General features: G+C 38.8%; 2 protein-coding genes across 4 annotated transcripts in view; one reads left to right on the plus strand and one right to left on the minus strand.

The window, feature by feature from the left end:
- The window catches only part of LOC149313024 (protein transport protein Sec24D-like), a 67,977-nt gene extending 61,241 nt beyond the window's left edge, over positions 1-6,736 (plus strand). For both annotated transcript variants that reach the window (XM_089525888.1, XM_089525889.1), the window contains exons 19-23: positions 49-167; positions 2,296-2,475; positions 3,332-3,523; positions 5,487-5,576; positions 5,765-6,736. In XM_089525888.1, the coding sequence (XP_089382014.1) occupies positions 49-167; positions 2,296-2,475; positions 3,332-3,523; positions 5,487-5,576; positions 5,765-5,905 (722 nt within the window). In that variant the 3' untranslated portion in view covers positions 5,906-6,736. The remainder of the gene's footprint in view (positions 1-48; positions 168-2,295; positions 2,476-3,331; positions 3,524-5,486; positions 5,577-5,764) is intronic.
- Positions 6,737-7,225: 489 nt separating this feature from the next.
- Positions 7,226-14,839, minus strand: part of LOC149313025 (N(6)-adenosine-methyltransferase non-catalytic subunit METTL14) — a 28,720-nt gene continuing 21,106 nt past the window's right edge. For both annotated transcript variants that reach the window (XM_089525891.1, XM_089525890.1), the window contains exons 10-11: positions 14,572-14,782; positions 7,226-12,883 (exon numbers count right to left, since the gene is read on the minus strand). In XM_089525891.1, the coding sequence (XP_089382017.1) occupies positions 12,579-12,883; positions 14,572-14,782 (516 nt within the window). In that variant the 3' untranslated portion in view covers positions 7,226-12,578. The remainder of the gene's footprint in view (positions 12,884-14,571; positions 14,783-14,839) is intronic.

The following is a 14,839-nucleotide window of genomic DNA, read 5'->3' on the forward strand; positions in this document are numbered from 1 at the left end:
CTGAGTAACTGCTCCACATTTTTAGACCTCTAATTCATATCCTTATAGCTTACAATGCCATTCTCAGCCAACCCCTGAAGACTGTCCGTGAGATCCTGATGAATCAGACAGCTCGCATGTTAGCATGTTACAGAAAGAACTGTGCCACCCCATCTGCTGTGAGCCAGGTATATTATATTTTAAGCACTAGTTGTTTGAGTTTTGTATACATTCTTTAGTTCTAGCTCTGAAGACCTGGGTTTTGGACATACAAAGAGAGGAGGTTGAATTCACCACAGAAATATTGACTCCACCAGTTTTTATTTACTACAAGTCTAGAATGTAAAATTGTACTAAATACAACTCATGTTCTGTATCTATCTCTAGCCCATACCATCTCTCTCCCTCCCTCCCTCCCTCCCCACTTCCACACCAGTGCAAAGGTCAACTGTGGCTTGAAAGGCTAAAGATATAGAACAAGAAGGTCAGGAAAGATGATAAAGGAATGGACATTCTTCCAGATATTATGCCAACTTTTTGTTGCTTAAAAGTCAACACAAGAGAAGGATGGGGTAGCGTCATGCTAAAGAAGCAGCTAATTCTTCTCTTTTCTTCTGTCTCCCCAAATGTTGAATCTACCCAGATTGCTTCACAATTTGGATAGATTCCTTCCCCTCCCACCAACTTTTTCATCACCTGTGCAATGAACATGCAGTCAGAGGTTCTACTAATTTTATAGGATTGGGCTGCAAGGCAGTTAACCTCAAATAACCGGATAGCTATTTAAACATGTCTATGAGGAACATTCAAATAGTGTTTACTGAACTAAGCAGAGGGTTGAACAAAAGATTACCACTACCAGTTCTTCCATCTGTGATGGAAAAGTGAATGACACCTCATACTGAACCAATATTTCATTCTAAAATAATTGAACTTAGATCCTAATATTTTGTTCTGTGAACAGTAGTTTCTTCCATTCAAAGAGCAGAAAGTGCAAGGCATTTTTCAAGGAACAGTTGTGTGTTCAAATGGACACCTATTTCTAGCTTCCAGGCACCCAGTGAAGACAAATGTACATATACAATTTAATCAGTGAACCAAAAATACAGATTTAAATTGGAAGCTACACAAGCTAAGATAGAATGGTTGGCATCTTGTTGGTTAGTCCCAAGTAGAATGGATCTATTCAATCAGTGGCTGATTGGTGACTCTACACATAGGTAAATCCCATTGATCCAGTGACCCTACTCTATTAAGATCTAACAACAGAAGTTGTGGCATTTTGTATAAGTGTATTTGAAATTGTATTTACTCCTTTAATCACATTTGTCTCAATCTGAATTTCAGGATTGTGTGTAGCTAAAAAGCTTTCACTCACAAAGAATTAGAATCAGAAAACAGACATCCAGTAATAACAATGTTTAAGGAATTGCATGGTATATTCACCAAATACTTACTTATTCTTATCTATTAGACACATATTTGTTTCTGTTTACAAAGAAACATATGAAAAACAAAGAGGGGATTCTAAAGGGCAGATTCCTCCACTCACTCAGCTAACTTTTAGTGGGACTCAAATGAAGTGCAACATAAACATTTTTAAATACACCACTTTGCTTAAAGTCTAATTAATGAGCAGCTGAAGCATAACACATTTTTATTAGTTAAATCATACCAGGGAGGTAAACACCACCTGCTAAGAATCTTGGCAAGAGAGGACACTATAAATTAACCATGACAAAACAAATTCTCTCATTTTATACAAATGTCTTCAGATAGAAATTTCTGAAGCTTTAACTGGCCCTTTTCGTGTTTAGCAACATTTTCAGCTTGGTCTAGTTAAATTTACTGTGCTGCGTGTACCACTCATTACATGTATATATCTTATCATAAACCATGCATAATTTGTGATGTGTGCAAGCATGATATTGTCCCTCCTCACAATTTGGGTTCTTGTTATAGCACTGGAGGTCTCTGACAGAGATTAAAATTTTGACAAAACTACAAATCCCAAAATTACATAGCATTGAGCCATGGCAGCTAAAGCAATGTCAAAATGCATTATTTCTACAGTATAGATGCGGGCTATGTTGTCTTTCTGTCAAAGCATGTTGTAGATTGCTGTTGTGGGCATAATGAGAGGGAAAACATAATTTCAACATGAACAAAACCCATATTGTTTATTTATTTATTTTAAATTTAGTAATTGAGATAAGTCATGTTTCAATTGACTGGAATTAAATTGCTGCATATGGAAATGTGAAGTAAATGAATGAAGAACATGATCTGGTTTTGCTTATTTATTTGGTCTTCCAGCTTATCCTTCCTGATGCAATGAAAGTATTCCCAGTCTACATGAACTGTCTTCTGAAAAGCTCTGTTCTAATGGGCAGGCCAGAGATCCCTACAGATGAAAGAACTTTTCACAGACAGCTGGTCATGTCCATGGATGTTGCCAGCACCCAATTATTATTCTATCCACAGCTTCTGCCAATTGTAAGTATGTCAGCAATAGGGCATTATTATTACTGTACACACTCAAGTATAAGTCTAGAAATTTTAGTCAAATAAACTGACCCAAAAAACCTGAGTTGACTTATCCATGAATCAATGTCAGTACTGTACTTTAACTGTTATTTTAAAAAGGGACCATCCCCTCATGAAAGGCAAGAGTGTAATCTGTCCTGGAAGCACTGTCCCCTCAACTATTCACTCATCCATACAGCCTTTAGTATGAGCACAAACATGCCTGCTGGAATTTTGTAAGTTTTTTGGCATTTTTTTCCTTTGCCTCATTCTTTAGATCCTTTGTTACATGCTTGTAAATTTTACCTTCGACTTATCCACGGGTCATGTCAAAATCCATAATTTAGTCCCCAAAACCGGCCCTCAACTTACACATAAAGTCAACTTATAGTTGAGTATACATGGGGAATTATTTAGAAAAGCTCCTAGATCATCCAGCAGGCATGACCAGTAACTTCTCCAAGTTCTGTTCTGTGGTATTGCACATTGAGTCTAGCATGGGTTTGGATAAGGGCTGAAGCACTGTTGCCCTAGCAGGACTCACTGCTACTACTCGTCTTGTATCTGCTTAACTGCACGACTTAGCAAGCTTGCACAGAATGGACACCACTATCTTCTCTATGACACAAGCATGGGTCTAGCACAGTGACTCCCAAACTCTGGTCCTCCAGGTGTTCACTGATCATCAGTGAAGAAAACAAGAAAATCTAAGTTTCAAGGCACATGGGAGGAAGACCAGTACTGGTTCCATTTCTATCATTTTGTTCAGTAGCCACAATGTTCTTCCCATAAACGGGGCCTAACAACTTAATTTTTATTTTTGCAGCATTCTATGGATGTAAATAGTGATGTATTCCCCTCTGCTGTCCGCTGCTCAGAAGAACGCCTGTCTGAAGGAGGGTTATTTTTATTGGCGAATGGGGTACATATGTTCTTATGGTTAGGAGTCAGTGCCCCACCAGAGCTTATCCAGGGGATATTTAATGTACCATCTTTTGCACATGTCAGCACTGAAGCTGTGAGTATGTCATGTCCAATATTTGGGGAAAATTTTGATGAGATGGGAGATTTTTATCTCCAAGTTCATAATGCTGAAAGTGTTCCTTGGCAACTTTCTCTCCTTTCTTTCAGCTGTGAGAACTGCATATACAAGAGGGCTGAGGGAAGGGAGACAAACACTTGTCTAGCAGTGATGGGTATCTGTCTTAGGTTTGGGGACTCTGTCCTTGCCCTAACCTACCTCTTCCCATCACCCATCCAGATTTATTATATAAGTTGTAGTGGATGATTTTGCTGTATTTGGAGCCTTTCTAGCCTGTTTTAGGCCCTCAGAAATGTCATATTCTCAACCAAGAATTGGCCAAAAACTTCCTGTTTGGGAAGAAGGACCACCGCAGCCAGAAATGGACCGGGGGGGGGGGGGAGGACTCAAAATGTGACAGAATTTCCCCCTCCCCCAGTTCCAAAATAGTGCAGAGAAATCTGTTCAGCACATTTTTGGATTTTTTTTTTAAAGTAAAAGATGGGCTGGAAGGCTTCATGTAATCCATTGACAACATTTTGAAGATCTCTGTTTTGCAGTGCAAAGGACTAGATAATATATGAGACTACATGGGATGCTGACACACACACACACACACACACACACACACACACCCCAACCCTCAGTTAGTCAATTGCTACCAATATAAGGCCTAAATACAGTTTCTAGTCCTAACTAGAATACAGTCATTGAATCAATTGCTGAATGTCAAGTAAATTCTGTAAATCCCACTGCTTTGTTGGGTCTACTCAACAAACTTTGTTAGGTGCGAATTAGCCTCCAATGTTTCAATCCCACTGGGACTATCAACAAATTCCCATGTCTGGAATTTATGATCAGTTAGGAACGTGTAACCTAGTCATGTATTTGTAACTGACTCATATTCAGGATCCCTATGTATTCAGTCATGTAAGCAGTAAGGACCATACTCCCCCCCCCCCCCCTGCAATTCTGAATTACTGGGCAACAGCTGCTGCAACTGATGAGGGATCTATTCTTCTGTTGATTGGGGTGCAGGAGACTTGACATTCCCAACTCCCTCCAGCCAGTGATCATCCAGTGTGACAATGGGAAGCAAGATCCCTGTTGCATTTCTTCCTTGCACTGGAGATCATTGGTGAGAGGATGTGGAAACATCAGTCTGCTTTGTCCTGACTGACAGAATAGAACTTTGTTACTTACAGCAGTTGCTGTCCAGGCAATCAGGCCAAAAGATGTAGTTTGGTTAAGTGTACTTAACTAATTAGCTCATCTAGAATTCTGGCCTATATTTTCTAGTGTGAAGGATTTAGTCGCATGAGTCAGCCAGGTACAGGGGAAACAAGCCATAAAGCCCAAGGAATATAAATATAGGTATGTGGCATTAATTTATGCTGCAATTACAGTCCTCCCCCATATGCACTTCATAAAGAGGATCAAACTGAAGAGCAAAAAACAGGGCTGGTTTGCTTCCCTCAGTGCTGGGAGTAAGGCTTTTTTCAGATGTCTGTACCAATGTACAGACATGGAAGGGGCTGGAAAAAACACAGCACAAATGGTAGCACATACAGCTGTCAACAAATGCAGTCTCAATCTGCTCTGTATCACATCCTTGCTTCTTGGGGGTTGGATTGTACTTCCCTGTTCATGCTTTTAAAAAAATAGGCACAAAATGTTAGCGGTCCCTTCTGTGTTGTTTCTCTGTAGGGCAGGGGTGGGGAAAGAGCAGCTCCTTAACCCTATTATATTAGTAGTGCTTATCATCTTGTGATACTGAAAAAGCTGGTCCATTTTGCTTTTCAGTATAATGATGCCAAATAAAGCTAATTCTTCAACTCTTAATAAAATTTGGTCATCTCCTTGGATTTCCCCTCCCCATCAATAGATAAGCATATATAGAACATTTGGTGTGATTCTAATTCCCATATATGCTTATTTCCTATATATTGTTATGATTCAGACACTCCTTCCTGAAGTGGAGAATCCCTACTCTACCAAGCTGAGGTCAATTATAGATAATCTACAGCACAAAACTCCGTATACCATGAAGGTATGTGTATTCATTGAGATTCTAAGATGTTTACTGACTTGTGCTTTTTTGGCATATGGATACCATTAGGACTGGAAGCTCATCTTTTTTCAAACCTTTCTCCAGTCTCTGTCAGGGTGATGCTAGCCTCATGACAGTATTTTCAAATTATATTGACACCTGAACCACCTTTTTTTCCTCCCTTTCAGATCCTGATTGTGAAGCAAAGAGAGCAGCCAGAAATGGCTTTCAAACAGTTCTTGGTTGAAGATAAGAATATTTATGGAGGAGCTTCTTATGTGGATTTCTTATGTTGTGTTCATAAAGAGATCTGCCAATTACTTAATTAATGGATGCATGAATACTAATTCTTTGTGCTTATCAAGAGGGACTTTTCTTCAGTGACCAACCACCATAAGGTGCTTTTTAATTATACCATTTTGTACAGTTTCTAATTTCATATCTTTTTGCCCTTTTTCATAAATGTAGGTAGGCTACATTATAATGTAGACTAGGCAATTCTATGCTCAGGTATAACTCCTATGGGAGAGCCTTAACTGTTCTTTAAAAGGATAGTTTCTTATGACAAGATTTGAATCCTGGAATCTGTCAAAGCTTAAAACATGTGGTTTTCATTCCATAAATTTTAATAAACTGCAAAGCATAATTATGCATGGTTTTCTTTAGTCATATAGAATCATATATTGTCTGTTTTGTTGAAGCACTTTTAAGGAATGGGTCTTACAGCTTGATATCCCCTGAAGCACTATGGCAGGAAGTGGAATAACCTCCAAATGTTAATGGAATTTTTATCAGCCACAGTGAGCAACAATGAAAGTTGCAATCCAACAACATCTAGAGGATCACAGTTCCCCCATCACTGCACTCTGGTGTTAAAAAAATCTCATGAATTTGAAGCACCTTTCCTCTGAAGAAAGGCTAAAGACTTTGGGGGTTTTATAGTTTCAGAAAAGATTATTTTGGACATGGGACAGCAGCTAATAAAATCATTAAGCGATTCTTCTTGCAACACTAGAATTTACTTACCCAGTAAATGGCTTCTAAACTATATGGACCTTTAGGGTGATCTAGCAGAATTCTTCTTCTTCACTGATCTGCTGGCCAGTGGATTAACATACTCTTAAGACGGGGGGGGGGCAGGGGGATGATTTGAACAGTAATTCCTACCAGCCTTAGGCAGCATAGCTAATAATGAAGTTGGGAGTTGCATTTCAACAATATCTGTAGGGTGGAAGGATCCCCCACCAGTTCTAAGACGATGGTTCTCAACTAGAATTTGTGACCATTAGCAATATCACCTGGGCCTTATGAAAGCCAAAGTTCAAAATATCTGAAGGATCAAGGTTGAAGACCACTCCTCTAAGAAACTTACTGTTCATAGGAACTTGACAGAAGTGCTTCTTCCCTGTTATCCCTTATATTCCACCACAATTAAAAATTGCACTCTAAGCTATGCAGTACAAATCTCTACAGGAAGCTTCAATTGCTACCACCTTTCTATACCACTCATGCACTTTCAAAACATCTGCCAGGCCAGACCGAAATCCATCTAGTCTGCTATGCTACTTTCAACAGTGTGACAGCCATACATTTCTATAAGAGATTCAGAATTTGAGGGCAACAAGCCCTCTTCTGCTATTTATCTTCAACATCTGGTATGGAATTTTACAATGGTATTTGCATTTAGCTACTGGTAAAGTATCCAACTGGATCTTCAAAAAAAATCCTGGAAGAAAGTATTTTTCTTTCTATGCAGCACATGCAAGATGTTCTCCTTCACCCCCTCACCAAAACCATGATGTTACTTCAAACTCTGCTCTGGAAGGTTTCTCAGCCATCTAGAGCAGATATTGAAGGTACACAGGGATCGTGCATGGGAGTGTAGAAAATTGTGTTTTCCTCATTAAATACCCATCATGTCTTGGCCAGTGACTCAATGGGATCTACACATGCAGTGACTTAGCTATTTGCCATTTGAATCAGGGAGACCCCAACAGCTTTGAATTGGTGTTCTTAAATAAATTAATAAGCATCTGTTTAAACCTGATCTTAAAGGCTGCAGAATAGACCAACATTTTACTTCATGATTTCTTCCACTTCAATACACTGAACACCATCATCTAGTGTGTAATCAATGAGTTATGGTCATGTAAGACATTGACATATACTGGTGATTATGGTAAGATTAACAAAGTGAAACAGAACACCACCATGTTAGAATTTTATTTTATTCCCATTCCACTAGATGGCACCACGAACCAAACTGAAAATGTGAGGCATTGGCTCACATTTTTCTAGGATAACTACTTAAACAGTGTCATGGTTCCAGTTAGACTTTCACATCAAGTACAGTCCTTTTTTTTTTTTTTTTTGCAGTGTATGTAAAAATGTATTGCTACAGACTGTCAATTGTCCAGATGGGATATTCCTCCAATGAAATCAAGTTTTCAATTAGTGAATCTTCCACATCAGTGCCATCTAATTTTCCTCCACACTGGAGCCTGCTGCTTTGGAATTATAAATATTTATTCAGGAAGACAGAAGGCTGCTCAGTTAACAGCGCATGTGTATTTTTTTTTAATTGTAAATCAGGAAAATCACTTGCAGTCTATTGACTATGTTGGCAAGAACCAATGAGAACCGTAGGTCAAAACGAGTTGCCCAATCCTGCTCTTCTATAAACTTCACCCCCCCCCCCGCCTTTCTTCCCCTGAACTACACAGTCCCAAATGTTGCAAGTTTAGCATGGGGGGGGGGGGAGGGTATTTTGACCATGGATCACTGACTGCTCTTTTCTGCACCTTTTCCACGTCTCCAGCATTATTTGGGGGGTAGGGACCAAAACCATACAATGGACTTGTAGAATGCCAGTATAATATTGGTGCATCTGAGGAAGTAGGATCAAATCTATGCTACCATCTCTCAGTTAGTTTCAAAGGTGCTACAAGGTCCCTTTGCATAATGGATAATAGTCAGAGATGGAAAAGTCATGCCTGCATTTTTCACCAATGAAGAAAATACTTCTACAGAAACATCTAGTTATGATAGCAAGGAGATGAAACTTTTGACTAGTAACATGTGGTAAATCTCCAGTTCAAGGCACAGCTAATGAAACAATGAAGATTTTCATATGAAAGAGGTAACAAGGGGTGCTGTGAAAAGCTTTGGCTATACAATATATAGTAAAAGAATATTTTCCATGTCAGACTACTAAAAGCATGATTTTCCCCTATCTAGCCCATCTTTAATGACAACTTTTACTGTCTGTTAATGGTCAGACTAGACATGAAGACACATTTCCATATATACTTTGTCTGAGCATCTGCTCTGTTCACAAATAAACCAGGGCTGCCAAGTGTGGGTATGCTCTTACACAAACAAAAAGAATACACAGGGAAGAAAAGCAGAACTGCCCCATTTTTGCCTCACTGCTCTGCAGCTTTTAGCAGCTTTCTGTCTGGGTTAGGTACAGTATTAAAGACAGGCTGGGAGATAATTGTTGAAAGCAGATAATCAATTCCAGTGTTTCTTATTTTTAACTGCAGCAGATAGATGCATGGTTACTCAGAATATGAGTCATAAAATTAACTAATTATGTAAAATTGTAACAGTGGTGTTTTTTGAATGTTTGTGTACATGTTAGAACTGAGTGCAATGTTAGAAATATATGCTTGAGCCTGACATACAATTAGACCAAATAAAGTTTGGCATATTGTATAATATATAAAATTCACAGTACTTACACAACATAGACAGGAATTTACAGAGAAATACCAAGTAGATATAATTTTTGGCATATGAAGCATTTTGCAGAGAGGGCACTTAGTAAGCTATAAAAATGGAGATAAACAGAGTTGATTACTTTTTGTCATTTGTTCTTTTGTACATGCTTTTTTTCTTCTTCCATACATTTCTAAATCAGAGACAAAACAGAGACAATAAATAACATACCTTTTGAGCTTCAAGCGAAGAAGATCATTTTGAGAGAACGTCTGAATACTAAGAACATTGTTAGAGCAGGTGCAAGCTCTGTATAATAGGGCAAGAAATGTCAAGCTCATCTTTCAAGAGAGAATGCTTATGATGAGCATGAGCTAGTGAAGACCAAGAAATAATCATATATCTTGAACCCATGGGTTGCTACACTAGTTACGTTTTACCTGTAGGAATTTCTAAATGCAACTACCAGGCAATGCTGCATTACTAACACATCAGCTAGGTAATACACCCTACCTGTTGTGACATTCTCTTTTCCAGTTAACATCTCTAAAATACTACCCAACCAAACAGGATAAGCAAATGTTGATTAATCCTTAGAATGTTACAGGAAGCACTCTGAAAGTAATGATATTGAAAAACAACACCAGCATGGTATTTATCCTGTAAACCTGATGTAATCACTTACAAATATGTCTGATTGTACCATACTCTAGAATATTACAGGAGGGTGTAGAGTGTGTACAGGAGAATAAGACTCTGAAATAAAGCCCAAACATTTTAAAATTAAAAATGACTTGCTTAGTAGCTACATACAGCTGTTCCTATGTATGAGTTGACAGCATGTTTATATGCATTCCCTAAGCTCTTCCATCAAAATGACTTTAAAAGTGTTATACAACCCCACCATCTAAAACAAATTATTCAATAACAACCAAGAAAAATAAAACTCATTCAAATGCTATATATCACAAATTCATAAGTATTGTTCTAAAAAAACAACCCACTGTTGTCGTTTTTTAAAAAAACTGTTCTAAAACGTGCTCTAAATATAATTGGTATACAAATTTGGGAACCCAAGGGCTTCAATTAGCCTAGTCAAAAGCTAAATCAATCTTCCTTTACTGTATTGTCATTAATACAGAGCAAAAAATAAAACCTCATAATATACAAATACTTGCTGAGTTCATATAGCAAAGCTAGAAACATTTAAAGCGGAAACTGGAAAGTGAAAAGTAGGAACCTGGTTAGGAAGAAATCTCTCTTTCTGAATTAAAATAAAAGGCAAAACTCCAAAAATAATCAAATATTTATCAAAATAGTAAAAAAAATCCATTGCTTTCACATCAAATATATGTTTAAAAGCTTGTTTTCAAGAAAGCAAAATACAAAAGTGATGGACCTGAAATTTAGTTCCTACAACATCCTCCTGTGGAATTACTTGTATATAACCAATCAATAACACCAGCTCTCTATAGGCATATCATCTGGGCCAAAAACAAGACACTCTCCTTCCTAATAATATTTGCATGGAAAAACCGTATCTCACTGTGGTATTAGGGAACAGGTTTCCTTTACGAGTAGCATCCTAGCCTAAGTTATACTACAAACCTGTTAAGACTACAACCTTGGAGGGGTCCACAGGGTTTTTAAATCTTCCCCACCAAAGGCAGACAGGAATCTATTCTCAGAAAGGGAGATCTCTCAGATTCCCTATCCTCAACTAGCATGGAAAATTCTACAACAGTTCCTTTTAGTTCCTTTGGAAGGAGTAAAAGAAAGCAAGTGGGCATATATGGGCTTGGGTGCACACTTTTGGAGAACGCACACCTTTAGTGACCCCAGAAATGCTATGAAATCAGTTGATGTAGGTGAGCCCTAATGCTGGCGAAAAATAAATTAACTCCCATTAGTATTAATAGAAGGGTTTGGGTTTTTTTTTTTTTTTTGCTTTTAAAAAAAAAACACTCCAAAAAGCAAATCCAGCAGAGAAGGTAATGCTGGGCTCAAACTGGATTTGTCAAGGGCTCTAATGCAGGAGGTTTTTACAATGGCTTACTTGATACTTTTCAGTTCCAATATCTTTACCATGCATGTTAAACCCATATATACTTTTTCCCCACTAAAGGACAACGATGTTTCCATTTGGTTGGATCATTTTCCAAATTATGAATCTTTCTAATGTAATGAATATGGCAAATTTTGATAAATATAATCTGGTATTTAATTTTGGGCTTTGTGAGCGCTGTGCCACCACTGTTTTCAGTATGATGAACATGCAGCTGAAATCTAGACTTTAGTATAAGGCTAAATCCAGTGTTTGATCTTACAAATCAAGAAGATCTATATAAGCAGAGACTAACAAATCTCATTGTTGGGTCTACTCTTGTTGGTTGTAACAATGCAGGTAACACTAAGCAAAGTATACATTGTTATGCGGATATGAGGTATAAAAATACTCATAACAGTTTTCCTCTTTGTTTTCTGTGTACCATTAACTAGCTTTTAAAAACAAAAACAAAAAATAAAATTTACACAAATCATTAAAGATAACTAAAACATAATGTTTTCTATTACTGCAAGAGAAAGTCAAACTGTATCACTGGCCCAAGAAGAAATGATGGCTAGGATAATCTCCCCTTATACTGCACTTCCAGATATATTAGATGACAACTTCAATAATCTCCATCTATGTATAGCCAAAGGTCACACTGGCTGAATTGACGCAAACTGTAGTCCAACATACCAGGAGAATGCCAAGCTAGGAAGCGGGGGACACATTTTTTAAAATGGCAAGTGATGGATTCTGTTCAGCATTTTATCCACTATGATTAAAACTGAGTTTTTTTAAAAAATAGGAAAATGGAGACCAGATTGCAAGGAGACTCTGCATTGATTTCAGTTTTAGTGAAAGGCATCCATCACAAGTTCCAAAGCTTGCCCATCAAATAGAATGTTGGGCCATATCCAGGGACTATTTCATGTCACAGAATTACAGTACTATGAATCCACTTCAATAGGCATGGCTGCATCCTATGGAATTCTGCAATATACAGTTTGGTGAGGCACTAGCCTCTCTGGCTAAACATTCTAAACTGCAAATCCTAGGATTTCATAGACAGAACCATGGTTGTTAAAGTGGAATCAAAGCACTATAATTGTATAGTGTGAAAGGACTGCTGTACGACACACACAACATATACTTTAAAAAATATGGAACCAATATTTTACAAGTATGGAAAACTGGTAGCATTAAGGCAGGGCAAAATTCAAATTGAGATATGTTCAGCGAGGAGGAAAGCCTCCTCGATGGGTGCCACCCCGTCCACCCCGGAATCCACCTCTTTCCCCACGGAAATTAGTTCGATTTCTCTCTCTTCCCCTTTCTCCTCGGCCAGCTGAAGTTCCACCTCTTCCTCCACCCCTTGGTGCGCCACCTCCCCGATCTTTTGGTGGTGGTGATTTAGGTCGGAGTCTCTCAATCTCTTCTGTACAGCCAGTAAGGTGGGAATTTGGAGCTGTGAAGTAAGAAGTGTATGTTTCTGCATTGAAGTTACTGTTTGTCAGGGTGGGTCCCACTGTTAGCCAGCCTAAAAGAAAAAGCAGAAAGCAACTGAGAAACAAACAAAGCATTAATTCTCTGGATGATTTCAGATCAGACTACTGATGTAGTACATAAACTTAGCCAGAGCTTGATACTAATGTTTCTTGAAATTAATATTTTGGAAAATAACTATGAATAACTAAATTATATTAGGATTGTAACTTTAGGATTATAACTTTTTGAGAGATAACTTCATATTTAGTGATGTAACTATGGTAGGGTACAGATGGTGGAAAAGAGGCGGTCCGCAGCCACCCCTTTTCTTGCCAGGTTGGAGGCAGGGCAGCCTCACCAGCAGCCCCTGTGGCTCCAACCCAGAGCTTTTCCAGGCCACGGAGAAGCGGCAAAATGCTGCTTCCCTGTGGCCTGGAAAGGGGGTGTCCTTGGGGCTCTATGCCCCAGGACACCCCGACAGCTGCAGCCAGAGGAGAAAGGGGCCCTGACTCCATTCCTGCAGTTGCTTGGTGGCTGCAGGAACAAGGCGCGTGCCAGAAGGAGCTCCGTTTCAGAGCTCCTTCTTGCACTGCTGTTAGGCCGCCAGAAGTGGCCTGGGTCGGTGTGAACATGTCATGCCTGCGCCACGCTGTTTGGATGCAGTGCGGCCGTGATGTCATAATGGCGGTGCCTGTGTACACAGGGTGCCACCATTTTGCCGCTGCCGGCACGTACTAGGGTTAGGGAGCGTGTACATGGTGCGTGCTCCCTAACCCTAATACTGGAGCTGGTCCACCCTTTTTTGGCGGTCTGTACCGCACCGATAATATTTTAGGTACTCTTATGGTTATAATTGTGATAAATGTTGGAGGAGGACTATCACGTGGCCTGTTTCTGTCTCATGCTTGATTGTGAATAATAATACATTGATAAGGTAGATTAGAGGAGAGAGTGTTTTGTACCACAGTTTGTGGCATTCAGGTGTTGCTTTTTAAAATTTAAAAAGACTAACAGCGTGTGGCATTCACATGCCCCCCCCCTAAAAAAATAGTTACTTTCAAGAAATATGAAAAGGAACAGTTACCAGTAATTTTAAAACACTACTTTGAGGGCCTTGAAACTTTAACCAGTTACTTTTACAAGCAATAATACAGGCCCTAAAGTTAACATTACACATATTGCTGGAGAAGAAGCAAAGAATTACTATAAAATAATAAAAGGCATTGGCAATGCAATGACTACTGCTGAAGCCTCTATAAATCACTACAGCAGTGGTATGTAGCTTTCGTTACCATCTCAGTTTCTCTTTTGTTGTTATTAGGTGCCTTCAAGTTGTTTATGACTTATGGCTACCCTAAGGTGAACCTATCACAGGTTTTCTGGGGAGTGTGAGTGGATTTTCTGTGAGTGTATGACTCGTCCAAGGTCACCTGCTGGATTTCCATGGCTGAGCAGGTAATCAAACTCTAATCTCCAAAGTTGTAGTCCAATGTTCAAACCACTATACCATAATGTTTATCTTTTAGTGTGCCTTAATACTCAAGTGTACATATCCCCATCATGTTCCGAGTACACTTAATTGGAAGTCTTGCCCATAAAAGCTCAACCTCCAATGAATTAGAAAAAGGAATCTGCAATGGACTGTGATAGCTATTCCCTCACCATACTCTGCTCTATTATGGAAGTTCTTCTGTACAGACTAAAATTATGGTTGAACAGCAAAAACAAAGTAGTATTAACCTGGTCGGATTGTGCTGTCCCGGCCAAAGAGATGAAGTCGCCTTCTTCCAAGACAAAAATGTTCAATGATGTGAAAGATTTCCACCGGTTTCTCTATGTTGCCAATTTCTGGTTCTTCCGTGATAATTAAGTCAATGTCAACATTAGCGTGGATAAAGTCTCCATCTGTGCTACGGCGGACTGTTCCTTTAATGCCCATAAGACAATGTTCCTGAACAGCACAACAACAACAACAGTTTGAGAAACTTATCAAATTAAAAAAGCCAAT

This window comes from Sceloporus occidentalis, unplaced genomic scaffold (assembly GCF_023333645.1).
Source record: "Sceloporus occidentalis isolate IW3139 unplaced genomic scaffold, rSceOcc1.0.p SCAF_5, whole genome shotgun sequence".
In the NCBI taxonomy this organism is placed as follows: Eukaryota; Metazoa; Chordata; class Lepidosauria; order Squamata; family Phrynosomatidae; genus Sceloporus; species Sceloporus occidentalis.